A 25,528-nucleotide genomic window follows, 5' to 3' on the forward strand; every position below is an offset into this window, starting at 1 on the left:
TATTAAGCATCTCCCTTTATCTACTGCATTTTCATTATCTTGTGCTGTCTGTGTTTTGTTTTGCTGTCTCTCAGGGGGAATGTGGTAACTTCATCCGTCTGATTGAGCCCTGGAACCGGACCCACCTGTATGTGTGTGGGACAGGCGCCTACAACCCCATCTGCACCTATGTCGACCGAGGACGCAGGTCACAGGTAACCAAAGACACAGCCAGGCATCCATGGAGACATTTTGACCTCTACTCTCTACTTCCTAAAGAACCATATCAGTCGATCAGTCTCAGGTCAGAGACGCTCCTCCTGCTCTCGTGCTTTAGTTTCATGGGCTTTGCTTCTCTTCCATCATTTTCTGCGTATTAGTTTTCATCGATTTGCACTCTTTCACGGTCTGGAGGACTCAAAGAAAAAAGCTTGGTTAGACCTCTCCAGATCACCATTAACATTACAAAGTTGAAGTTGGTAAGGCAACAAATAAGAGCAGCTAAGTGCTGCTGCTTAGGGGCCATTGAGGCTATAAGCTTCTCTTACCATTGTGAATATCACGATGACACTATATCTATAGAAAATACCTCTGCTTGTGGTCCTCCATCCCCACCCTCACCTGTTTATACACTGTGGCCCTGTGGCCTGTCTTGTTGTCTTGCTGAAAACCTCTGAAAAGCAATCATTACTGATGGAGCCTCTCATCCATCATCAGCCTTGTAGCTCACCCCTCCCTCTGTCCCTTCCTCCATCCCTCCCTCACTCGATGGCCACGCAGAGCTTCGGCAGCTGCCTACCCAGTTATAGTCGACACACTTGCATTCACCGCTCTGCCTGTTTAGTCTCACTGTTCAAATGGAGGGTTCAGATTTCAATGTAAAGGTCAGTCTGTCTCTTGTCATTCAGTTTCTCCCCTAAGGCCCAAACGCTATGTTACTTCACACTGTAAAGATTTTTCTCAGCAACAGTAGATGTAAACAAAAACCAGTTGTTCAGAAATTCGTCCCCGTCTTATACAAAGGGCTTCACACATTTTTTAATCCCCAGTTCATGCCCAAACTTTGTCCCGTAACTGCAAACGTTTTCCTTTAACTGCATCAGCTTTTATGCCTTTTCGAGGCGGCTTCACAGCTTTCTCTGCAGGCTGATGAGCTCCACATCAAAAAGTGTAAAAAACGTGAACATTTAGTTTGGTTGCTAATAACAGTTACACTGTGAACATGCGTACACGTATTTTCTCATATGTTGATGTAATTATATTCAGTGTATATGTTGTTTGCGATTTAATGTGTTCTGTATAACCTGCATGCTTTACAGCTGCGTTTGCATGTCTCTGAGTCTAATCGCACATGGGTATCAAATGATCAATGCCACTCATCAGGCTCTCTTCGATCACCTTTGACCTCCACTTTGACCCACTCACATTTGTATTTCCATCTTTAAGAACTACTTTTTTTTATTCGACTTCTTTTGTCCAATCCCTTTTGCTCTGACATATTTACTCTTCTTTTTATGTCATGGTCGGCATCAGTTGACTTTAATCTGGGATGTTGTACGTCGGTAATGAGATGGCCATTGTGCCATGTCTCTGTTTTTAGGGGTTCCACTACCAACAGGCATCCCAATCTGGAGGGAGAACAAGTCGAGCAGCAGACTACAGCGCTACATCACAGCCTTTGGAGGCGAAGGTGGGCTGAAAGTTTTGTAGAGTTTTATGCCCACCTGGAGTACTTTTTTTATTAGAGTTGGGGGAAATAATAGGGGGAAAGCATAACTATAAATAAATTTCTTCTTTTAAATATCTTGGGTTATCGAGGCAGCTTGCTGAACTACTGAGCCTCCAATCAACTCTGCTTTCAAAACTGAACTGAACGAACAAAAAAGTTCTGCATCCTGTTAATGACTAGTATTTTTTTTTTCGGACCTTTATCTCCAGTATTAAGCAGCAAATGTACACAAACAAAATATGCGGGGGGAAAAAGTTCCCCCTTTCACTAAAGTTTTCAGACAAATGCACAAAATCGTTGACCCAAACCACGGTTGTCATCTTCATTGATTTACGCAAATGGTAGCGTTTTCATCACCACACACATATTTATGAGTCATACTGTATCTTGTTACTAAAAAACAATATCCAAGCTCAGGTTACAAACACAGCTTTACATCTTTTTTGCCTTACATATTTCCTACCTGTCAGACATCATCAGTGAGCTTTGAAGTGCCTGAATGACCTCCGTGTAGACATGTACCCAGTGTTGACACAGATGTTCCAACATGTCCTCTTGCACTGTGGAATAATGAATTCTTGTTTGAGCCACTAACATGAGAAGCATGGTGGATGAGTTTTGAACTGCTGTCAGCGTTTGCCTCCACCTCGCCATCGACTGATAACCGCTTTTGTGCACTATTTGTTCCCATTAGCAGAGCCATGTAAGCTGCCTATAGGGTCACCACTCACACTTAATCATTATTACCAACTTAACCAACTGATCACATTAGTTTGATGACGCCATTGCCTTTTTAAAACTTGTAAGTCTTGTAAAGTAAATGATATAGCCAAACTGCCCCCCCTCCCCACCCAAACACACACACACACACGCGCGCGCACGCGCGCAAACAAAAAAAAGTTCCTTAAACATAATAAATCTGTTACCATGTGGTTAATGTTTTTCTTCACCTTTTACCATTACAGGAATACATTTTCCGCCTTGAACCTGGTAAAGTGGATTCTGGGAAAGGAAAATGTCCCTATGACCCTAAGCTGAACAGCGTCTCGGCTTTGATCAGTAAGTATCAGCTTTTGTTTTTCCTTCCAACGACGTGTGCAGGCGTGAAAGACATAAAAGATCTGCAGTTTGTGTTTGGTTTGTATTGCTGAATGGGACTACTGGTGATCACTTTGACACTGCAGCGCTGTGTTACCGAATTTTAAGGAGACTTGACGGTTGTGCATGATGTGATGATAAACCCTTTTAATTAGTTAATTGTTCATTTAAAAACAAAAAAGGGCAAATAAAGAGAGCTTTTGGGTTTTTTTCTTTAGATTGTGTTTAAATTAACCAGTATTTCAAAACTAAACACTGATTTTAGATTCACACAAGATAGAGAAAGTCGATAAATGATCACATGTACACAAGTAAATTAATTTACTGATAACCATCTCAGTCATTAGTCAGTCAGCTGTTTCAAGTCTAAGCAGGTCTGCAGATACGTGGTCATTTAGCTGGTCAGATGGACGTGTGCGCTCTCATGTCAGTAGGTGGTCTTTTGTTACCAGCTGCTTACAGGTGGTTAGACATGGCTCCAGGTCAGCGACCTTCTGCCCTCTGTGTGTGCATGTGCTCAAGCGTGCATACGTATGCGTGAAGGACAAAGGCGGAGAGCGTCTCTCTCTCTTTTGCTGTGCCATGTCAGCTCAGTTACAGCTGACCCAAGCAAAACTGTAACACCAAAAAAATCATCTAAATGTCGTCTCACATAGTTGGCAGGGCAGAGGCATACCGCACTGACACAACAGGAAGGTGGAATTTCCCTGGTTTAGGATTTAGGTGGGTTTTTTTTACACTACTGTTTCACAAGCTATGCCTCCACTTCACTCCTCATAAGGTTCACAGTATAGAAAGCAAATGCTCCAAGTTTCTGCTTTTTTTTCTAGGTGCTGCACAGAAAGTTTCTGTTTACGCCGAACATGTCAAATCTGACTGGCTTTTCTTGATCTCTAAACTATACGCCATGAATCTGTCTGATGTGAAGTTGACTTTCTAATTGCAGCTGTTCTTTCAAATTTCACTGATTAGCCCAATAAGCACGAGTACAGTAATTATGAGAATAGCATTTTTGTCTGAAACGTGACACAGACACCTGTGAGCTGAGTTTAATCAGACTGAACATGTTTTAATTTGGCACTGTCCTGAGTTAAAATTCCTGCCTTTGAATGGCCACATCTGCCATGCATGCCATCAGTCAGATGCTGGGGAAATCTAGAGGGATGGCGTCACTTTTTAATGAAGTTCTGGCATGGTAGATAGCATGTTCTGTATAACGTGAAAATGTTTTCATCCATCATGACTTCACCTTGGCATTTCATCTGTGATTGACAGATGGAGAGCTGTATGCAGGAGTGTACATTGATTTCATGGGAACAGACTCGGCGATCTTCCGTACACTGGGGAAGCAGACAGCCATGAGGACTGATCAGTACAACTCCAGATGGTTAAATGGTAATGTCTCAACTCACAGCTTGTTCTGCATCCAGGATTTTCCTTGACTCATTTTGCTGTAGACCAGTTTTTATTTACTCCTCAGTTTCTTAAGATCATTACTGTAATGTTTTAGGTTACCAAGTTAAACCTTGGGGTTAAATACCATCCTGCTGATAGTCAAATTGAGAATGTTCCCTTTCCAGTCAGTTTCAGTTGACTGAATGATCAATTGACTCAAAGCATGCCATTCACTACACTAACTGTTCACTGCATGCCTGCAGCAGAGTCTGACAACAGGGTCAATAGTGTAGTTGCAGGAGAAAATTAGCGCAAGTCAATAATGACTCAGAGTAGCCTTTGCTTTGTGAATGAACTGTGATTGGCTCAGTGACATAAATGCTGTTCGAGAGCTTTCATTTGATATGGCCAAATCAGTCACAGCATCCCCCCCCCCCCCCCCTGAATCCTGCAGGCTCCCAGATTTTCCTCTGACCCTGTTGCCCTGACAACAATCCCCTGGCAGTGGTTCACTGAATCGGGACACCTGAGTCCTGCTAATCAGCCATGTGAGATGTCACAGATATCCCCCCTCCCCCATTACATGGTTCCTGGTTATCCCCCCTCCGCTTGGTTTGGTTTGTCCTCATTTGGGACCCTGGTCTGTCACAGTGGGGAGGGGCACTCTGTGTTGCGTGTCCAGTGTTGACCCAGTGAATCAGCCAGCGGGAGCAAACTGTGATGCCATATTGAGCATTGTTACTAGGAAGAAATAAAGGGACAAGTTTAGAGTGTCAAAGTGCTGTTTAGTCTTTAGGCTGCTGTTATTTTGCCCATAATAGTATTAATAAAAATAAATAAATAAAAGCATTTTATTTCGAAGGGTTAAGCTGTTGAATGAAACAAGATTTTCAAGGTCTCAAGTATTTTTCTTGATAATTGACAGCTTTCCTTGTTTATCTTAAAACAATGGTCAGGTACACGTGTAAACTAAAGAATACAAAGTCAACATACAGCCATGGTCAGAGGCAATTTTGTGTGCGTTCAGGATGTCCCTCTTCTTTTCTCTTGAATGCTATTAGGAAGCTTTTTGACATTTGGCACAAAGGTTCACGAGGACCGAAGGAACTGATTTGATTTGGTGGTCAAAGGTCTCTGTGACCTCACACGGCACATTTGGCCACAACTCAAAAATCTGCACGTGATTTCACAAAATGTTTAATGGGAGGCTACTTTTAGTGTGACATCATGACATTTTGAAAAACACTTTTGTGGCTGTAAAGAGGTTTTAAATATGTTGCCTGCACACATAATGTATTTTCCAAGACTTGTATTGAACATTTTCTTTCCTTTTTTGTCTACAGATCCCACATTTGTTCATGCACACCTCATTCCAGACAGTGCTGAAAAGAATGACAATAAACTCTACTTCTTCTTCCGCGAGAAAGCATCTGAGATGGGCCAGAGTCCCATGACGCAGTCCAGGATAGGGCGGATCTGCCTGGTGAGTTATCACACCAGTCATCAAATTTAATGCTTATGTGTCTCCGTAATGGTTAGTTATGCTCTGCTGGCAGTTTGAGGCCCATAAAGGAAGTCCCCCATGATCATCAGAAACTGTTTTCTGACTAATAATTACTATGTACAACAGAGTGATGCTTAGCAAAGTATTTGTCATTTGCCTCAAAGGCCAAGTCTGAGATCCTTTATTTCTTTTCCTCAGGGTGAAAGGTTTGAAGAGCAGGGTTGACTTTAATCCACGTCTGTAGGCATACAGAGACATCTTTGCAAAGCCTGTGTTTAATTAGCATTGTAGTGTTGTAGACACACAAACAATTGAGCTGTGTTCAAAACTTTCAAAGCATCTGCACGTAGACTTCAGAAAAATGCATCTGAAGGGTTCTGTGTTTGCAAGCTGCATCCCTTAAGTGTGTAATTCAAAAGAGATGAAAAAACAAGACAGTCTAGCTGTTCTAGGAGGCTTAGAGCTAAATGCTACTTTCAGCATCCTTACAGTCTCACAGTGTTTGGTTATTTTTTCTATAAACAGTTGCTGTGTTTTTCTCACATCTTGTGTGTTAACAGTCTTGAATGTTTTAGAGGTTAAATAAGATTATATATATCCTCCAAAAAGATTAAAGTCAAGTCAAGTTTCTGGACGATATTAATTGAAACATTTAAAGCACACAAGAAAATTGGAAACTTTTTTTTCCTTGTAAATGTTAGTAGATAAAAACGAACATTAAATTTTATTCTTCTAACCCCTAAATCATTCTGACTGTGAAATGCACTGATTTCATGTATCATCCCAGTTCTTTGCCTCAGTAGCAAAGGTTTTCTGACCGCCTTGTGAAGACTGGCCAAGCTAAAACATAAAGCTATGTCTTTATTTATACAGACCAGTTGTTCCAAACAGCTGTTGGTCAGATATTGCTCAAGCTCATCCCGTTGAGTAATTTTTGGAGCAGTGTGAGAATGACTCCCGCGTGTCTCTGCTTTTCAGAACGATGATGGTGGACACTGCTGTCTGGTGAACAAGTGGAGCACATTTCTAAAGGCTCGTCTCATCTGCTCAGTGCCCGGAGCTGATGGCATTGAGACACACTTTGATGAACTAAGTAAGTTGAATTATTTCCCAGGATCCCTGACCCTTTTAGAGCTTCTCTGATGCTCCCTTTCATCTCTGGATTTTGAACACCGCATCGCGTCACCGGTAGTCACTCTAAACCTAAAATTTAAGTTTGCATATTTAAAAGAGAAATGAACCATTTTCTTTCTAAATGTGTCGCATGTTGCATTTTACAGCTCAGTTAACGCAAGTCAGGGACCGTATAGTGCATTTGGTAGGAGTTAATGTAAAGCACATAATGAATGCATCGCTGACCTCACAGAAACCCTGGCAGATGGAAAGTGAGAATTCTTAAATGGCTGCGTAACCGCGACTATTCAAAACAAGGCCCTGCAGATGGACTTGTTGTTGACAGATTCCGTATCAACAACTTCATCATTTGTAGAGTTCTCTTCACATTTGCTTTGCATACTTTCTCCATGATGTTAATCCACATGTACTCGGCATTTGGTGCGGTGCGTGTGGGCCAGCAGCTTACTGTACTATAGTCCGGGGACACATCCAGCAGCATTTAGCACATCTCTTCTTACGTGCTGCAATAGCAGGAAGAATCCCCGAGAAGCTGCAGCTTTAGATTAAGGTATCACTGACTCATACATGTTAATCTTGACATGTATATTCCTTTGAACCTCCTGTAAAGTAGGTGTCATCCTAAAAAAGGTAATGTCCATAATGTCAGAATGTAATCAGCCTGCTTTCAAGCACCATCAGTGTCTCACAGCCTTGTTTTTAGAAAAAGGAACCACATAGACACACATGCAGAGTAATCAAAGTAATGAGCAGCAGGAATCAGTCCAGCACATTGTGGATCATCACAGCCTCACATGACTGACGGGATTAAGGAGGGATTTGTAGTATCCTTAACATTGTAATGACAGGTGGAATGAGCAGCACTTACATTTTATTTTACTACACTGACTAGCTTCTGCTTGCTGGGAACTTATTTTCACAGTAATGCAAAACATATTTCACGACAGTACAAAACAAATTCTATAATCACCTTTATCCCATGTTCACATTCAGTCTGAATTGCCTTGTGAGTGCCGCAGGTGAAACAAGAAGTTCTGATAGTCCAAGTTTGCACCTATCCAATATTATTATTAAGCAGATACAAACTACTACAGACTGTTTTTTCACTTAGCTTATGTATGAAAACACACACGTGTGTGTTAATTTAGAATTTATCATTAGATGACAAAAATTCCTGTTCATAAACATGGAAAAAATGAACAATAAATACATATATTTATTATTATTATAAATTACAGGCACTATTAACATCATGTTTGTGGAACACTTATTTACAGATATGCATCGCAACACATCCCAGTGACCTGCAAAGTGCCACTGCACTAAAAAGTTAAGCAAAATGTACACATACACATAATGTACATGTAATGTGCCATGCGTTTTAGGATTAGCTGCTACACATAATGTATATAATTTGTAAGGGTCCTAAATACCTAGACAGATGTTGATAACCCTGGTACCCTAGATAGTTTATAAAGTTTCATGGAAATCGATTAATGAGATATGCTCATACGTTATGATCATTATAGTAAGATTATTATTACTAATATTACCTGATACAGTACTTAAAATGAATTTACAGAAAGGCCTGAATAACCAACTCTTTAAAGTGTCTTTTAGTACAATGCTGAACAAACAAAACAACAGTCTTAACTCAGTTATACAGCTTTCCCTGCAGTTGTGATAAGGGAAAATGCCAAAACATTTAGGAGTAGAATATGTTTATTTACAGAGGTGTGGACTCGAGTCACATGACTTGGACTCGAGTCAGACTCGAGTCATTAATTTTATGACTTTAGACTTGACTTGAAAAAATGTTCTAAGACTTGTGACTTGACTTGGACTTTTACACCAATGACTTGGGACTTGAATTGGACTTGAACCGGTTTACTTGAAAAGACTTGATATTTTACCCCAAATATAAAATTTAACATGCATATTATATAGAGATTGAAAATGTGACGTCATTCACGGGTAGAACCGCAAAGGATTCTGGGAACTCGTGGCAAGCGGTACTAGCGCACGCAGGCTTTCAATTGAAATCAGTCACACAGCAATAAAAAGAAACACAAAAATGTCAAGAAGCCGTTGTATTATTAACTGCAATAGCCGGTCGCATGACAGCCACGGGAAGCCGACGGGTAAAGAGATCGGTTGTTATCGGATTATGTCGTTGAAGAGAAATTGTTCGAGCCATGTTTCCAAAGTAACAAAGACCCGGACGGATGGCCTGGATCATTCAAAGATCAAATATAACGTCCCAGAACACTCCAGCTCACAGGTTAGTCTGCTCCAAGCATTTACACGAAGGTCAGTGTTTTTTAGTAGTTAATACGTCATTTTCATAACATAATTGGTGATATAGGTTACAAGCAAGTCTGGCGCTGAACAGAAATTGTGGCGCTATGCTCCTTTGTTTATTGTGCATAAATAGTGAATTGTCCTGACACAATATTGCGTTTCGCTTCTGTTATTATGGTACACTGACAAAAACATATACTTTTATTCACAGGATAAAACAGGTTTTTTGTATCACTAATTGCCCAGTACGATTACAGCATACAGTATTATTGTCACTGCTACATTTCTGTGATGCTACCAGAAATTATTTCCACTACTAATTAATTACCGTTGAGCTCAAAGGTCCTATTAATAAACGGTTAATGAATGTGTATTTATGACGACGATTTGTGAGACTGGTAAACTTATGATACGTACGATGGTCTTTCGTTCTACACGGTGCATTTCAAGGTCCTGTACCCATCCGTCGGTAAACTGTACCTGGACTTGTTGCAGTGACCGGAAGTTACTAAACTTCATGAGTGTATGCACTCACTCCAAGAAGCGTATAATTATAAATATGCATATAAATATGCTACGATGAGATAGCTGACTTCATCTAACTAGCAAATGTTGTCCAGGCTACGTTGGTGATACAGTTTTTTTTAATGTGTATGATATTTTTGTCATGCGATTTTAAAGCTGGTCCTACAACCGCATCCAAGAATAACATGCAGCTTATCTCAGAACTGTCGGTGAAAATTATTCTTGGAGCTAGGTTTAATTGAGCTGCATTTTAAAGAGGTGCAATTTCACAATTTGTGTATATTTTCTAAGTTCACTATTTTGTCATGTGTTGAGAAAAACACAGATTTTAAAATTACATGGTCTAATATTTACATTTAGCATATAACTGCAACATTATTTTTTCGTTGTTTATTTATGTCTTAAAGTTGTGCAATTTGACATGGGGGTCTATAGGGATTGATTATCTGATTAGCTTACCCTTTTAGGAACGCCAGTTTTTGGAACGTAGCATTGGCTTCAAACTTTAAACACCAGAGGGTGCATTTTCTGTAACCAATTACAACTCAGATAACGGCCTTGATGTGTAAAGTGTGCAGGCTTGCGTTCAACAACATAAAGCACCACCGACAAAACAGCCTTCTTCATGCCTGAGTCTTTCAAAACCCTGATTTGTACACCTTTTCAACTGATTATATTTGTACTTTGCCTGAGTTCAACATCTAAGCCAGTCCACAGTGAATTTTGACAGTAGTATTAAACATTTCATCAAGCGACGGTGCAGGTATGAGCTGAATCTATAGTAGGCCTAATCTTGTGCAGTGATGAGGCTTTGCAGATGTTAGTTGTGTGTTAAGAGCACTCAGTGTCTGTGACAGAAAAGCACTCTTTTGTCAGTGTTGCTGTACTTTTAGCGGTCCATCCACTGTCAGTTGTAGCCTCGGTGCAGATGAGCACTCGTGATGAGGTCATTCTGAGTCCTGAGGTGCAATGTAACATCCCACAGCTCTGTGGTCGCTCTTCCCACAACCACAGACAGTCTGGTAAAAATGTATTCTGTCTCCAGTCCTGCTGGTCCTGATGGAGCCCAGCAGAGGCATCGGAGTGGTTGTATGAGGACTCGGGGGAGAGAGTGGAGTAGATTCAGATGGTGAGGCTAACAGAAGAGAAAGCTTTCAGTGTTTTGCCGAGAGGAGGGAGAGGAGGAATATAAAAGCAGAGAGAAAGAGGCACACAGACACGAGTGGTGAAAAATGTCTGCCAGACAAAAATGAGAATTAATTTGTGACCTATAAGGTTTTATTGCCTTTTTCCAAAATGTAATTATGGAGAGAAATATTCTTTTTTTTTTTGTTTTCTTCAGTTAAATCTAGTTATTTTTTTAGTCACTGAACTCCATAAAACATCCTCACTCTTCATGTATTTTTGGGGGAGAGGATTGTTTTTAAATTTCCGCCACAATCATTTCGACTGGACATTTTAAGAACACATTTTAGGTGCACATCTTTCAGAGTGGGTATTAGGGAGATAATAATATACAATCTGTCTTTATTTGACAGTTTTTCTTCCACACAGTGACTGTTTACTGAGTGCATAATTCACCTGCACTTTTATTTTTACTGCACAGCACCTTATTTAGCCCAGCCCTTTGTGTTCTTTCTGCGCTTACAGCAATTAAAGATGTTTCTCTGCTAATGTGATGCTGACAGCGCCTCAGAGACTCTGTCTGATCTGACACATCAGAAACAAAAGTTCGAATTATGCAACTTGTTCCAGTTTGTTGCCGATTTATGACTTTTCTCTTTTTTACTGCGCTTGTTCTATAGCCAGGAGGTCTGTCAAACTGGCGTCGGACGGGTTATAAATTTCTGCAGTGTTTGCCAAAAGTTAATTTTTTGCTTAAGCGAGGGCCCATTACCTGTCATTTTCATACCTTGGCATGTAAGGAGATTTTTTTTTATGTTTGAAAAGATTTTAAACTCCTGATCAAAAGGGAGTTTGTTTATTAAGGAGCTCTGCAGAGTCAGGAATGATGTTTTTATGCAAGCCATGTGGATTTAAGCTTCTTCTTGTTTATCCAATGCACGCTGAGTAAAGTCGAGGGTACAGAGATTAAAGCGTGTGTTATTACATTTCACCTTCAGTTCCACATGCATAACTTTCCTTTCGCTCTTTAACATGCTGCTTCTTACTTTCAGTCAGTTGATATTTGAGCGAGAAATCTGAGCAGGCCGATCCACACTCTTATTGTTGCTTGTTTTCAGCTTTTCAGATAACCATGGGTTATAAAAAGAGAGGCTAGGATTTCTTGGCTATTCACTGAAATTGGTATTTTCTAAAGACTTTTGACTATAGGGTATTTTTTTGTCCAAGGCCTTTTCAAACAAGTGATTTGAGAACTTGTTTCTTCTTTTCCATTGATGAAAAACCATGAAATGGAACTGGGTGTTTTTCTGCTCTACCTGTCTACATTAAATGTATTTCAGTTTTCCTTCTTATTGTTTTTCCTTGCACTTTTCTCTAATGAAACCATCAGAGGATATGTAGGGCTCAAAACTGCCTCAGTCCCACAGTCACTGGATCCATATGGCTCCTATTAAAGCCATGTTTCACCCGAGATCTCTTTTTCACATATATTCCCTGCTGAGGCCGAGGAACTGTAGTTTCAGCTTTGGAAGAGTTTAGATTCAGGATCTCATTGAGACTCTCGTAACCGCAATTCATGATGAGCTCACAGCGAAGGAAGAAAAAGTCTCAGTGTCACAAGTACTATTACTTTGGGTTAGTTAGGTTCATTTTAACAGTTTTATTTCTTTCAGATTTAAACAGGTCAGAGTAGGGAGGAGTATCACAGGAGTAATGTTGTGCATTTGCACTCATTACATGGCCATTTTGTGCATAGTAGTTCTGTCTACTTTTCATGTATTTTTGCCAGCAAACCTGCAGAATGTCTACTAATGTGATATCATTTAACTGTTGCAATCGACTTAGGGATCCAAGTACTTCGTCATGCACTGCCTGTTATGGTTTATGACTCTGACTAATTGCTATAAATCTTTTCATTATCTTGTAGGAGATGTGTATATCCAGCCAACTCAAGACACAAAGAATCCTGTCATCTATGGCGTCTTCTCAGTTTCAGGGTAAGCATGGCTTTTTCAAACTCTCTAACTTTGATGCAGTTTTGGATAGAAAGTGTGTTTTGGTTCCCTCCTGTGGTTTTTATTCCTTTCCGCTGAGCCCGAAGGTGTCTGCTCTGTCTGATGTTGAAATGCGGCGTTGCATTTGTGTGGGCCGTCACATTCAGGATGCAAAGACGAGACAGAAAGTGAATGTTGAGCCCAGAGGGAGTAGCGTTCCTCTGGGAGGCTGACTGAGCCTATAAGTTCCTCAGAGGTCAGGTTTGATAGCAGGTTGTCATTCAGCACACAGCATTAAAATTCAAGTCAACCAACCAGACGTGTAAACTGAGATTCTGACGGCACACAAAGCAGGAGGAGGTGCGCGCAGAGTCATAATAAACATGTCCTGATTAATGTATTTGAGAAACAAATACTGTTATTGTTTCCATCTTCTCTTTAGGCATCAGGCATGTTTAAACCCAGCTGATAAAAACACATGTGGTGCTAATGACAGGGGCCCATGACAGAAGTTACAAACATAGTACACCCACCACACAGCGGCAAGAGCCTGTACTCTGGCGATTCTCTGCAGTATGTGGGTGTTTGTATGTCAGTGTGTCAGACAGCTTGACTCTACTTGAGTCAGTTTGAGTGTGTGTTTGTGCGTCATAATGTTTCAGTGTGTTCCTGTAAGTATGTGAGTACGTGGGAAGGAAGTAGATTCTACCAGCCACGGAGAGCTATCGCACTAATTATCCCAGGGAGTGAGAAAATCTGAATCCTCGAGCTGCTGTCTTTATGTGTTCACCTTTTCTTTTCTTTTCCTCCTGCCCTCCTCCAGATCTGTGTTTAAAGGCTCGGCAGTGTGTGTGTACTCTATGGCTGACATCCGTATGGTCTTTAATGGGCCATTTGCCCACAAGGAAGGCCCCAACTATCAGTGGGTGCCATACACTGGGAAAATCCCCTACCCTCGACCTGGCACTGTGAGTTAAAACATATAATATATATATGTTACTAGAACCATGAATAAGATAAACAAGTAAATTGCTCAACAGAAATTTTTGGTTTCTTACTAGTGTCCTGGAGGCACTTTTACCCCCAACCTGAAATCCACAAAGGATTACCCAGATGAGGTTATCAACTTCATGAGAAACCACCCCACTATGTACAACGCTGTATACCCAGTGCACAAGCGCCCCCTGGTGGTCAGAACCAATGTGGACTACGAGTTCACCACAATTGCTGTTGACCAAGTGACAGCTGCCGATGGGAGCTATGAGGTGCTATTCTTGGGCACAGGTAAGTGTTTTAAGAACAAAACTGGGCATTGTCTGATGATTGCACAGTAATCTTACACGTCTATCATTGTGCACTGTTAAATTCTGTGGCCTTGGCTTTAGCTGGGAGGTTTGCATACGCATGTTGAAACAATCTGTCTCTTAAACATTAATGAGTCATAGTGTGGCTTTCCAAAAACCAGTTCTCTGTTGCAGATATTTTAGAATAACAATGAAGAAACCAAGGTCAAGGTATTAATAGCCAAATAAATCAACAGAGCTCAGCCAAAGTTACTTCTTCCCACTCTTTCAGATCGAGGTACAGTCCAGAAAGTGATTGTCCTGCCAAGAGATGACTTGCAGACCGAGGAGCTGGTGTTAGAGGAAGTGGAGGTGTTCAAGGTCAGTCTTGCAGCCTTAGTCACTTTGCTACTAATCCTCTTTTTGCCCTACTCTACATTTATATACCATGTTTGTTATCTGTGATACAGAATAACAAATCCAGCATTCACATGTTTTTTAATTATGTCACTTCAGGTTCCCACTCCAATCACTACTATGAAGATTTCATCAAAAAGGGTAAGTTAGTGTAATTTGATTCAGACCAAACAGTTCAGCTAACAGCAATCAGACAGAGAACACAGTCGTCAAATTCAATATGAAAATACACAATCTAAGGAAAAAAAATGCATGATTAAATACAAAACATTGTAGTACGCAACCAAGACCTGATATCCAACTATAGATTTTGTGTAATTTGGTGCAGCTTATACTGAAAACAGACACAGGACTCTAGGTTAGGTTAGAGTATAGCCTAACCCGGAGCCTTCTTTTGTCACTTTGAGGATGATGGCTTAGAATCTCAGTGCAAGTAGCTTCAATCAATTATTCATTCTTTAAATATAAATCTATAATTCTTCCTTGAAACATTAGCGATGTCCAGAATTGTAAAATAAATGGCCTTTGCTCGAAAATATGTTCCTGTTTTAATTTCTAATTTGTATTTGTTTTTCTTTTAACAGCAACAGTTGTATGTCGGATCAGTCCTGGGTGTGACCCACTTGGCTCTCCATCGATGCGATGTGTACGGGGAGGTCTGCGCTGACTGCTGTCTCGCCAGGGACCCGTACTGTGCCTGGGACGGCAAATCCTGCTCCAGATATTCTGCCTCACAGAAGAGGTGAGGGTCAGGATTGTGTAGACAGGGAATATATAAATGAAGCAGACGAAGTGCAGCAACAAAGTATTTGCACTTCATTACTTCCCACCTCTGCAGTTGGAGTATTTATGCAGATTTCTTATTTTTCAAGTGTGTTTCGGTTAAATTTTATATCTGTGGCTGTTGATTTGACCCCTCTAGGCGGAGTCGTCGGCAAGATGTGAAGTATGGAAATCCTATCCGCCAGTGCAGAGGTTATAGCAGTGAGTGTCACGTTGTACTAAGACTATAGCATTTAGACACCAGCATTTTTTCACTCGGGAGCTATCTCACAAATAAAATTGCAACTGTACATCATGTGTTGTTTTGTAGCCAATAAGAACCCTCTGGAGACAGTTCAGTACGGGGTGGAAGGAAGCACTACATTCTTGGAGTGCCAGGCCAGGTCTCCTCATATGTCTCTCAAGTGGCATGTGCAGAAGGAAAACAGTGACCGGAGGAAAGAGGTGAGTACAGCTCTTATATTAAACCTTCTATGATCTTTTTTTCTGTTTATCTTTTTTAAAACTTTAAATCTTTACTGGCCTTCTGTTCGTCCCAGATTCGCTCAGAGGGTCGCATGCTGAAAACAGATCAAGGACTTCTGATCCGCTCTCTACAGTCATCTGACGGCGGCATCTACCAGTGTACGTCCACAGAGAAAAACTTCAAGCACACTCTTGTGAAACTGCAACTGGTGGTCCTTTCTAGTCGCACAGTCAACAACATTTTGGTGGAGACAGGCAGCCCGGCTCTTCCTCAGCTTCAGTCCAGTGCCTGGACTCCAAGTGCCAGTCAGTATAAGGACCTGCTAACCATCCTCAGCCAACCAGAGATGGGGCTGATCAACCAGTACTGCCAGGATTACTGGCAACTGGGAGACAGCAGCTTCGGGAACAACAAAGGCAAAAGCCTGAAAGAGCTGAAAGAACAGAAGAAACCTCGTAACCGCCGGCATCATGAAGAGCAGACAACTCCAGCTGAGACATGAGAAGCTTGATGTACATCGTATTCAAACAACCCCCTGTCTACCTTTACACACAACCTCCTAAACATTGCAACCCTCCATTTAGGGGAATGACTCCAGTCAGATAGAAAAATCAAATTCTCATCAAAGACAAGACAGAAACTGCAGAAACACAACGCAACAGCATCAAACAGTTTCTATGTAACTGTCGGGGGGAGGGGGAAATACACAATATTTATTGTAGGTTGTAAAAAGTAATTATTTGTACCTATCTAGCAACCCTGTTTTTTGTGAATAGATCAATCTGTGCAAATATTGTGGTTATTATATTATTATTATTAGTGTTATTGTTTATTAAGATGTGTTATTTTGTTGAGAATATCTTTATGTTTGGTGTTTTTAAGAAACAGCGACACTAAACCCAGACATTGGGAGTATCCATACATGGACAAGAACTGATGGACATGTATTCAGAAACTGCTAAGTGAAGACCATGTTGGATCCTTTGACTGCTGGCAGTATTCAGTGTCTAAGCTGAAAGAGGAGTCGGGATGTCCGCGAATGTCTCGTAACTCTCTGAACTTCTTCACCAGATCTATGTACTGTATATTGGACAGTTTGTTTGTTTTGTTTTTTTACTGCGAAGTACAAGCTGTTGACAGAAAAAAACAATAAAAATGGCATTTCACAGGACATACACGGATAATGGAAATGCCCAGAGACTGCAGCTGTGATGTCGCGGACGCACAGTTATATGTGAATGAAGAGCCCTCTGTGGCAGGTAGAACGTCTTTCCTTTCACGATGTGGTCCAGTCGGGCCTCAAGTAGAGCTGTTACTCATCTTCTTCCAGAATCGGTTGCTGCCAAGTGTTTGTTTTGTTTATATGTGAATATCACATCTCAGTGTCGTATCCTTAACGTGATCTTTGTGATAAGCTGTTTTCTTTTTTGGGGGGAAGGGGGAGGGGGTCTTTTAATGACACAAAAGCTGATAACATAACATTGCCTTCTCTTTTCTCTCTTTGGGAAAAGATATTCCAGCAGGCAGCTATGTGTGAGTTTGTAACAGTTTGTGATTATAAAATGAACAAAGCACCTTCTGTTGTCGAATTGGTCATTTCAAAAATATTAAATACTTCCCCAATATCTGTGGCATTTTACATAGTGTATTCATATAAGGCAAAGCATTCAGTTTGTAGGCTTAACAATTTCTTTTTAGTTCTCTTAATCCATTCCTGACATTTCTATGCTAAATATCAGTTCTCAACAGGGGGAATATGTAAAATGTAATCAGTCTACAAAAACTGGGCTGATGTTCAGAGCTTTGGAGAGTAATGTTTCTGATTAGGGATGTGCTTAATGTATCAACTACTTACCAACAAAGATGTTTGCCAGTACAGTTCCGCCACAGACGTTATATAAAAGCATGGAAGTGATTAAGTTCTACAAGGTGTCACAAATACAAACACTAGCAAAGCTGATTGCCACCAAACCTGAAGAGAAATCTTTCCCAAAATCTTTAGAAGGTGGCTTTTCATTGTGCATGACGTGTACAGTGTATGTATGTGGTATTTGTCTAAAATTCTACATTGCTGTGGATGTCAGTGAATGTCTTTCTTGTTGTGGGAATATGGAAATGCTATGGATGTGGTCACACCTTTTTATGGTGGGAAAGGCTTGAAGGCAAGATTGTGATTTTTATTCTCTCTCTCTCTCTCGCTCTCTCGCTCTCTCTCTCTCTTTTGCTCTCAAAAAAATTAGAAAAGCAAATGATTTGCAGACTTTGAGGTAAAGTTATGTATGCACAGTTGGTGTTATTGTAATGACTTGTAAAAAAATTATTACCTTTTCTTCCTTATCATTGTTGCTGACTAATAAATTAAAGCTCTATATTTTATAATAACACACGTTCTCTTCTGTTTGCCAGTGTTGATACATAGTACGATATGCTTCCTGCCATGCAGGCACTTCTTTCTTCGTAACAGCCTTATAACCATAAGTAAGTAAATACAGATGTGGTTGACACTGTTCTAAAAATATCTGGGAAAAAAACCATGCTGCTTACACATCAATCATAGTAGCACCAGAAAACGTCTGCATTGGCTTTCCCACCTACTCTGTTACTTTTCAAATGAGTGAAAGTTTTTACTTTAATAGCAGACCTGATTCTGCTGTAAAGATCTATTGGAGTGGAAATGGTAGTATGAAGAGCTAACCACGCAGTACAAATACTCAATGAAGTTGTAAAATTTGCAGATAAGTAGACCGACAGCAACATACTGAAAACACTTCTGAAGACAGCCTAGTAATAGGCCTGAATGTTTGAGAGCTCAAACTATGATATTATATCAGGGACAGCACAGTCTGTTGGGATTTACATCTTTACTTTTCTAAATTCTTGAATCATCTGGATATGAATACATTAATTTTGTGTCACTTTACCTAAAATATTTCCACAATCTAAACAAGAGAGATAAAAGAACCAAGCTTGAAGCATGTTTGTGTTGTATCGTGTATCTTGTCGATCGTGTCGAGTTGGGCGTTCGTCTTGTAATCGGAAGGTTGCCGGTTCGAGCCCCGGCTCAGACAGTCTCGGTCGTTGTGTACTTGGGCAAGACACTTCACCCGTTGCCTACTGGTGGTGGTCAGAGGGCCCGTTGGCGCCAGTGTCCGGCAGCCTCGCCTCTGTCAGTGCGCCCCAGGGTGGCTATGGCTGCGTTGTAGCTTGCCATCACCAGTGTGTGAATGTGTGTGTGGATGATTGTGTATAGTGTAAAGTGCTTTGGGGTCCTTAGGACCAAGAAAAGCGCTATACAAATACAGACCATTTACCATCTTCCAACTAATCAAGATCATGTGTCTTTTGTTCCATTTGCAATCTGACTCCATATGCATGAATACAATGTCAGTCTCTTACTGCCCAAACTAAACAAAAGCTGTATGGATAGCTTAAACACAGTGCCGGTAGCTATTTTCCTGAGAGAGGGAAAAGGCCCAGAAAAAAAAGTTAATAAAGCCTAATTGACCATGTTAACATGTCTAAATGCACTGGGTTAGTGCTCTGGGACTGACTGATAGATATTTCCATTAACACAATAGTTAACAGGTGTACCTAATAACGTTGTGGTCAATGTATATCAATAATATTAATCATATTAATAAATAAGACTCTATTTAAGCACAGTAGTTGATCAGGTATCTTATTCTTTTTTTTAAATCTTGTGCACTCCTTAGTCAATTAATATAAAAGTTTGGTAACTAGTATTTGTGGGTGGCAAATAAACCCAACGGAGCAAAAAGTATAAGATTTACTCTGAAATGCTACAAACCCAAAGTGTAAAGTGGCTTAGAATGTAAAGAAGTGACTAACAAATTTCACTTACCGGTATACTAAAGTAGAGCTCCTGAGCAAATTCTCTCATTGTGCTGATTGGCTACAGTGTATTCAGTCACAGTGACTTTATCATTTTGAGCTCCTCAAAAGAGCAAAGTAAGATTGCTTTATTGAATTTTTAAGGAAAATGTATTTCATCCGTAACACATCAGTGCACATGCTGTACATGCAAGCATGCATAGACAACTGAACGTGAGTAGATTAGGATCCTTAACCAGCTTCAGATTGAGGTCAATGAGATCTGTCGGGTGAAACCCTAAAGCCCTTTAAGCACTTCAGAACTCACCCTTCAGTCTGTAGTATGTAATAAGAAATGTTAGTATTTCATATTTGGACCTGGAACTGAGCGTCTGGTTGTGTATTTCGTTGGCTAATTGATTAAATACAATTGTTTATTTGTTTGTCTGTTTAAAAACAAATTACAAAACCTTTATCTATCTTTAGTCCCTTAAAAGCACTAAGCACACAACATGCAAACATGCACTCATTATCTTTCCAGATTTAATAATTTAACTTACTGCTAATGTGGAATTGATTTCGTTTGGTTAACCAAAATTGCACTTATATAAAACACCTAGCATCACAAATATTTAGCCTCACATGGTCCTGTTTGAAGGCACCTAAAAACAACACAGAGAGATAAGCACTTGAGCCGCTGTTCATCTTCTGCTGAGCACAGCAAAATCCCCATAAAGGTTAGATAGGTTAGATCCTACACTGATGTATGCCCGAGTCTTCCCCTGCACCTTTCGCTCTGCCCTAAAAGCACTCCTGTCCTTGTGCTCTATTGGTCACCACTGATCAGGTGGGTAGAGGATGCCCAAAATCCTTTCCTAAGTCAGGAAAATGCTCAAACATTCTCCAGTGTTTGCAGCACGCAGTTGACTCATCAGCTGCACAGTTGAAGGCTCCGGTCACATTGTTGACGAGCAGCTAGGACCTGCCTCCATTTTTCTTGACACTTGGCCTTGAGCAAAGGGGGCCCACGCCGGGTAAAGTAGGATGGGAGCTGGAGCCAGCGCTGAGGAAAAACGCTCCAGGGAGCTGGAGAAGAAACTGAAGGAGGATGCCGACAAGGATGCAAGAACTGTCAAGCTGCTGCTGCTAGGTAAAGACAGGAGAGCTGGTAGAACCAAATGGCTAAGACGCATTAGTAGAAAACAACAATATCTGCTTATACATATCTAAGGGCCCATGGTGATGATAATTAGAGCACTTTTAATTCTAATTAAAGTTTTGTCTGTAGCATGTTCTGTTCGCAAACTTGAGTTTGTAAAGAAAAAACATACAAAACTCCCTTTTTTCTTGATGCAATTTTTTTTCATATACTTGATGTCAAATAATCATACAAATAAAGTAGAAGTACTGCTATGGATAGATCTTATTTACCCCAAAACCCTTAAAAACTTACCAAATTGCCTAATTTTAAAACAGCCTAGGTGTTGATAAGAAGTTACATGTCTGTGTCATGTAAAGGCCTAATCACCTGTGTCCCTAAATTGCTGAGACACCTTGATAATCACTCAAGCCGATCCTCTGTTAATCCTGAAACAACAGGTCCTTCAGCACAAAGGGCTTAACCGTGAAGGACAAGGATACTGTACCACAAAACCCAAACACAGCCTGTGGCTGTAGCCCTCAAATATATTTTAAATACACTTTAGGCAATGTGTCAATAAATCAATGAGAAATGTGCGTTTAAAAAGTCATTTCTGTGAAGATTTACAGTTTTAAATTGATCAGCAGCTTAACCAGTAATTTCATACACCACACTGTGTTTTGCTGTATAAAGAAATACTGATTTTTTCAGGAAAGTCATTCAGTATTACAGTCAGGTATATTTATCTGACAAATGGTCATGGATATTGCGTCATTTATAGCTTTTTTGAGTCCTCTAGTAATGTAGGTCAGGGATAAGAAAAGATTAGACCTGAAGTAAGAAGTCCCTTTATCTGATGAAAAATTGCAACGTCTTCTGTAATTAACTCAAAAATACAAAATTAGCACCAAAAATAAGGTCAAAATTACCCACTTATCTTTCCCTAGATCCTTAAACATGATGAAAGCATTTTTATAAATATGTCATTCAAACAATTCAATTCTTGCTCTTCTTCCATACAGGTGCTGGAGAATCAGGCAAAAGCACTATTGTCAAACAGATGAAGTAAGCTGACTTTGCATCTGAGCATTGCTGACCTTCTTTTAGAGTTGACTATGAGTTGCATTTTTTTAATGCTACATTTTTTCTCACCAGAATTATCCACAAAGATGGTTACTCGCTTGAAGAATGCTTGGAGTTCATTACCATCATCTACAGCAACACCCTGCAGTCCATCATGGCCATTGTGAAGGCCATGAACACGCTCAATATCAACTACGGGCACTCTGATCAGCAGGTAACCACTGCTGACACTCATTTCCACATACATATGAAGCTAAACAGCTTTCGTGGTCCTTATAGCTCACTAAACACACACATGCCTCCATGCAGGATGATGCCAGGAAACTCATGCATCTTGCAGACACCATTGAGGAAGGCACTATGCCTAAAGAAATGGCAGATATCATTCTGCGTCTGTGGAAAGATTCTGGCATACAGGCATGCTTTGACAGAGCTTCAGAGTACCAACTCAACGACTCTGCTGGATAGTAAGATATCACATTTACTCAGGTTTAACACTGCTACATTATTTTAATCTCTTGTATCAGGATGTGTCATTGACTTATTCTCTTCTCCTTCCCCCGGCAGCTATCTGAATGACTTGGAGCGACTGGTCCAACCAGGCTACGTGCCCACTGAGCAGGATGTGCTGCGATCAAGAGTGAAGACCACTGGTATCATCGAAACTCAGTTTTCTTTCAAAGATCTCAATTTCAGGTGAGCCAGAGCAATGTTTATCAAGAGAATAAGACAAACAAATCAGCCGCTGGGCTTCCTGTGTGCACGGTGGCAAACAAGGCAACATGCTCCTGTTCTCATGCAGAATGTTTGATGTGGGAGGTCAGAGGTCAGAGAGGAAGAAGTGGATCCATTGTTTCGAAGGCGTGACCTGTATCATCTTCATTGCTGCTCTGAGCGCCTATGACATGGTCCTGGTGGAGGATGATGAAGTGGTATGACAAGTTAAACTAGATACTTGATATTCTTTTATTAGGGTCCATGTTTTTGGAAAGTCTCTTCACTGGGATTTTTTTTCTCCCAGAATCGCATGCACGAGAGTCTGCACTTATTTAACAGTATCTGCAACCACCGCTACTTCGCCACCACCTCCATCGTACTCTTCCTCAACAAGAAAGATGTGTTCGTTGAGAAGATCAAGAAAGCACATCTCAGCATGTGTTTCCCTGAATATGATGGTGAGATAATCATTTCAAATACATATTTAAGATAGTGGCAAGCTAAGTAAAAGCAAAACTTTATAATTACACTGTCTCACCCAGGCCCCAATACCTATGAGGATGCTGGTAACTATATCAAGATGCAGTTCTTGGACCTGAACCTGCGCAGGGACATCAAAGAAATCTACTCTCACATGACCTGCGCTACCGACACAGAGAACGTCAAGTTTGTGTTCGATGCCGTAACCGACATCATCATCAAAGAAAACCTGAAGGATTGCGGTCTCTTCTAAAAAAACACGCAGAAAACCAGATGAAGGTGAGCAAAGTAGAAAAATGATTTTAAAGATAATCAGGATGAACTGTTGTCATCGGTCACTATGGTTCACTCCTGTTTTGTTTTTTGTTTTTTACAGGGTGCTGGTAGAGCCCTATCACATTTCACAGATCTTTTTCTCAATTCAAACTGAGGCCTGAAGATGAAAACTGTCCCTGCAAGCGGCCATCCTCAAATCAGCGAATGCAAAAAAGAAAAATCTATTTTTTGTGTTCAAAATTAAGTTCTAGCTTTGACAAAGAGCTTTTTTTCAGATAGCTCCAAATTCAGAAACTTCCGTGCAGGTTTCAGATGAGTTGAATTTCAGTTCATCTAAATTTTCCTCTCAAGTCTCTTGAACTGGTCTTTGGGGGGTGGCATGCAGTGTGTAGTTAAAACATCAGGAGCTTCTGTCAGCAAACAGTGATTTTTTTTTCCTCATGTAATGTGAAAACATTTCCGGCTAATGCATTGTCTGTGTGTTACGGTAAGTGATCAGTGTACGGCTAAAAGGGCAAAGAAGATGACCTAACCACCTGCATATGCACTTCAGCCTCTGTTAGATATTTTAACAGAACCTTTCACTAGAAATGGCTTTTATGTACAAACACACTACAGCAGTTTGTAACATAACTCGAGCATGTCACAAATCGAACCTGTGACATGCTCGAGTCACATGAAAGTGTTAGGAAATCTAACTCTTTACAATAGTTGAAAATGGCCAGTGTATATAATTAAGCAGATTTCTGTTGGACAGTTAATTAAGTATGGCGACAGCATGTTGATATGTAACAATGTCGAGGGATAGATTTGTCAAAGATTTGTTTAAGTTAATTAAAACTCTGGGCCTTTGAGCCAACAATTCTGTACAGAAACCACTAATTGTATTCCTTGATCAAACTTATTAAAGCTTCTGTAGAAAACTCAGTACTTCTCAGTCTTTCACAAATTAAAAGCAACTCTGCAGTGTTGTGTTTAGAATTTTACATTTATTATTTTCACTGAATATTTCTTACTTAAATCATTGAAACGTGTCATTTTTACAAGTGACCGCCTTTAGTTTTTCATAAACGTTCAAAGAACAGCTCTGCGTTGAAGATTCTTTGCCTCCCTGTTTTTTTAAATACAGTAACTATTCAGCAGTTACATTTTTTTATATGTAGATTTTCAGAAGCTCAAAATAGAATAATTGACAACTCCATGTCCAACTGAAGCTTGTTGCTTTGTCAAATTAAGAGAACTGAACTTGAGTCCAGGGGTTGAACTTGCATTTCATATATTTTCAGTGGAAATCTCAAAATTAGGACCAAAGGGATCACAAAGTAAGTCAAGAAGGTCATCATTAGGCCGAAAATACAAAATAAATGTCTCAAAAAGGAAAAATGTTACAAGTGAAAAATCTACTATCTTCATCGGCAGAAAAAAGCTCTAAAATGTATTAGAAAACAATTAAAAGTCAAAAAATTTCAGCCATCTGCTCCAGAACTCAAAAACAGATAGACAAGATTAGACGTTGCCTGAAAACATCTTACAGAGCCTGCACAGACGAAAGGTCGTAATTTGAAGCTCACCGCATGATGAGTCAAACACGGTGGAGGCAATACTCTGGTACGTGCATGTCTGCCAGTGGAATCGGGATCAGACAGTGCTTCACAGTGCAAATAAGTACTGACCCAAAGCATACTGCAGAAGCAAGACAAGAATTTCCCAATGCAAAGAAATGAAATATTCTTGAACGGCCAGGTCAGTCACCCGATCTCAACCAAATGCGGTATTTTTCTCAGTTACTGAAGGTAGAAAGTCCAGCAAATAAGCTGCAACTGAAGAAGAACTCCATGGGCTCTAGCCATTGCCTGGAAAAAAATGTTACTTAAAATTCATCCTTGTTTAAGCAATAAAAATTGCTTTTGTTCCAAAGTAGTTAATGCTATACGTTGTAAAACCCATTAAATTAAAGCTGAAGGTTCTGCACTTCAATCACATTAAGATTGTACGACTTAAAACCCACTGTGATGGTTTATCCTCCTGAGAACCAGCCTGTTCATTTATGTCCTCTGTGGACATTTGTTTTTGGTCTATATCTTTTGACCCTACTAAGTCTGATGTACTGAAAAGAGGACATCTGGGGCTTTCCATTGATATCTCATGTGTTTGGGTGGCCTTTTTTAGCTCCAAAGAGGAAGGAAATCCCCCAAAAGGTTCAATGGGAAGATTCCTTTTTCCTCGATTCTCAAGTGTTTAGAGAGGCAAAAAGAAAAAAAGCGTCA

The 25,528-nt window shown here is 40.2% G+C and overlaps 2 protein-coding genes across 2 annotated transcripts in view; both read left to right on the forward strand.

The window, feature by feature from the left end:
- sema3fa (sema domain, immunoglobulin domain (Ig), short basic domain, secreted, (semaphorin) 3Fa) overlaps nucleotides 1-18,115 on the forward strand; it is a 47,739-nt gene extending 29,624 nt beyond the window's left edge. Inside the window, exons 5-19 of the mRNA XM_026167515.1 lie at nucleotides 75-194; nucleotides 1,580-1,669; nucleotides 2,674-2,767; nucleotides 4,082-4,201; nucleotides 5,545-5,684; nucleotides 6,684-6,798; nucleotides 12,718-12,787; nucleotides 13,608-13,752; nucleotides 13,846-14,068; nucleotides 14,360-14,448; nucleotides 14,584-14,625; nucleotides 15,069-15,226; nucleotides 15,407-15,468; nucleotides 15,578-15,711; nucleotides 15,807-18,115. Coding sequence (XP_026023300.1) covers nucleotides 75-194; nucleotides 1,580-1,669; nucleotides 2,674-2,767; nucleotides 4,082-4,201; nucleotides 5,545-5,684; nucleotides 6,684-6,798; nucleotides 12,718-12,787; nucleotides 13,608-13,752; nucleotides 13,846-14,068; nucleotides 14,360-14,448; nucleotides 14,584-14,625; nucleotides 15,069-15,226; nucleotides 15,407-15,468; nucleotides 15,578-15,711; nucleotides 15,807-16,235 — 2,031 coding nt within the window. The 3' untranslated portion in view covers nucleotides 16,236-18,115. The remainder of the gene's footprint in view (nucleotides 1-74; nucleotides 195-1,579; nucleotides 1,670-2,673; nucleotides 2,768-4,081; nucleotides 4,202-5,544; nucleotides 5,685-6,683; nucleotides 6,799-12,717; nucleotides 12,788-13,607; nucleotides 13,753-13,845; nucleotides 14,069-14,359; nucleotides 14,449-14,583; nucleotides 14,626-15,068; nucleotides 15,227-15,406; nucleotides 15,469-15,577; nucleotides 15,712-15,806) is intronic.
- Nucleotides 18,116-20,442: 2,327 nt separating this feature from the next.
- gnat1 (guanine nucleotide binding protein (G protein), alpha transducing activity polypeptide 1) lies at nucleotides 20,443-24,188 on the forward strand. The gene is made up of 9 exons (XM_026167517.1): nucleotides 20,443-20,714; nucleotides 21,728-21,770; nucleotides 21,861-22,002; nucleotides 22,098-22,255; nucleotides 22,356-22,484; nucleotides 22,591-22,720; nucleotides 22,810-22,963; nucleotides 23,048-23,264; nucleotides 23,362-24,188. The coding sequence occupies exons 1-8, from the start codon at nucleotides 20,609-20,611 to the stop codon at nucleotides 23,236-23,238; spliced, it is 1,053 nt and encodes a 350-aa protein (XP_026023302.1). The 5' UTR covers nucleotides 20,443-20,608; the 3' UTR covers nucleotides 23,239-23,264; nucleotides 23,362-24,188.
- Nucleotides 24,189-25,528: the final 1,340 nt, after the last annotated feature.

Source organism: Astatotilapia calliptera, chromosome 5 (assembly GCF_900246225.1).
Source record: "Astatotilapia calliptera chromosome 5, fAstCal1.2, whole genome shotgun sequence".
Classification (NCBI taxonomy): domain Eukaryota; kingdom Metazoa; phylum Chordata; class Actinopteri; order Cichliformes; family Cichlidae; genus Astatotilapia; species Astatotilapia calliptera.

Coding starts and splice junctions, on each gene's coding strand:
- gnat1 (XM_026167517.1), top strand. CDS start 20,609: ATGGGAGCTGGAGCCAGCGCTGAGGAAAAACGCTCCAGGGAGCTGGAG. Junction 22,003..22,097: donor ACGGGCACTCTGATCAGCAG/GTAACCACTGCT, acceptor GCCTCCATGCAG/GATGATGCCAGGAAACTCAT. Junction 22,485..22,590: donor TTCAAAGATCTCAATTTCAG/GTGAGCCAGAGC, acceptor GTTCTCATGCAG/AATGTTTGATGTGGGAGGTC.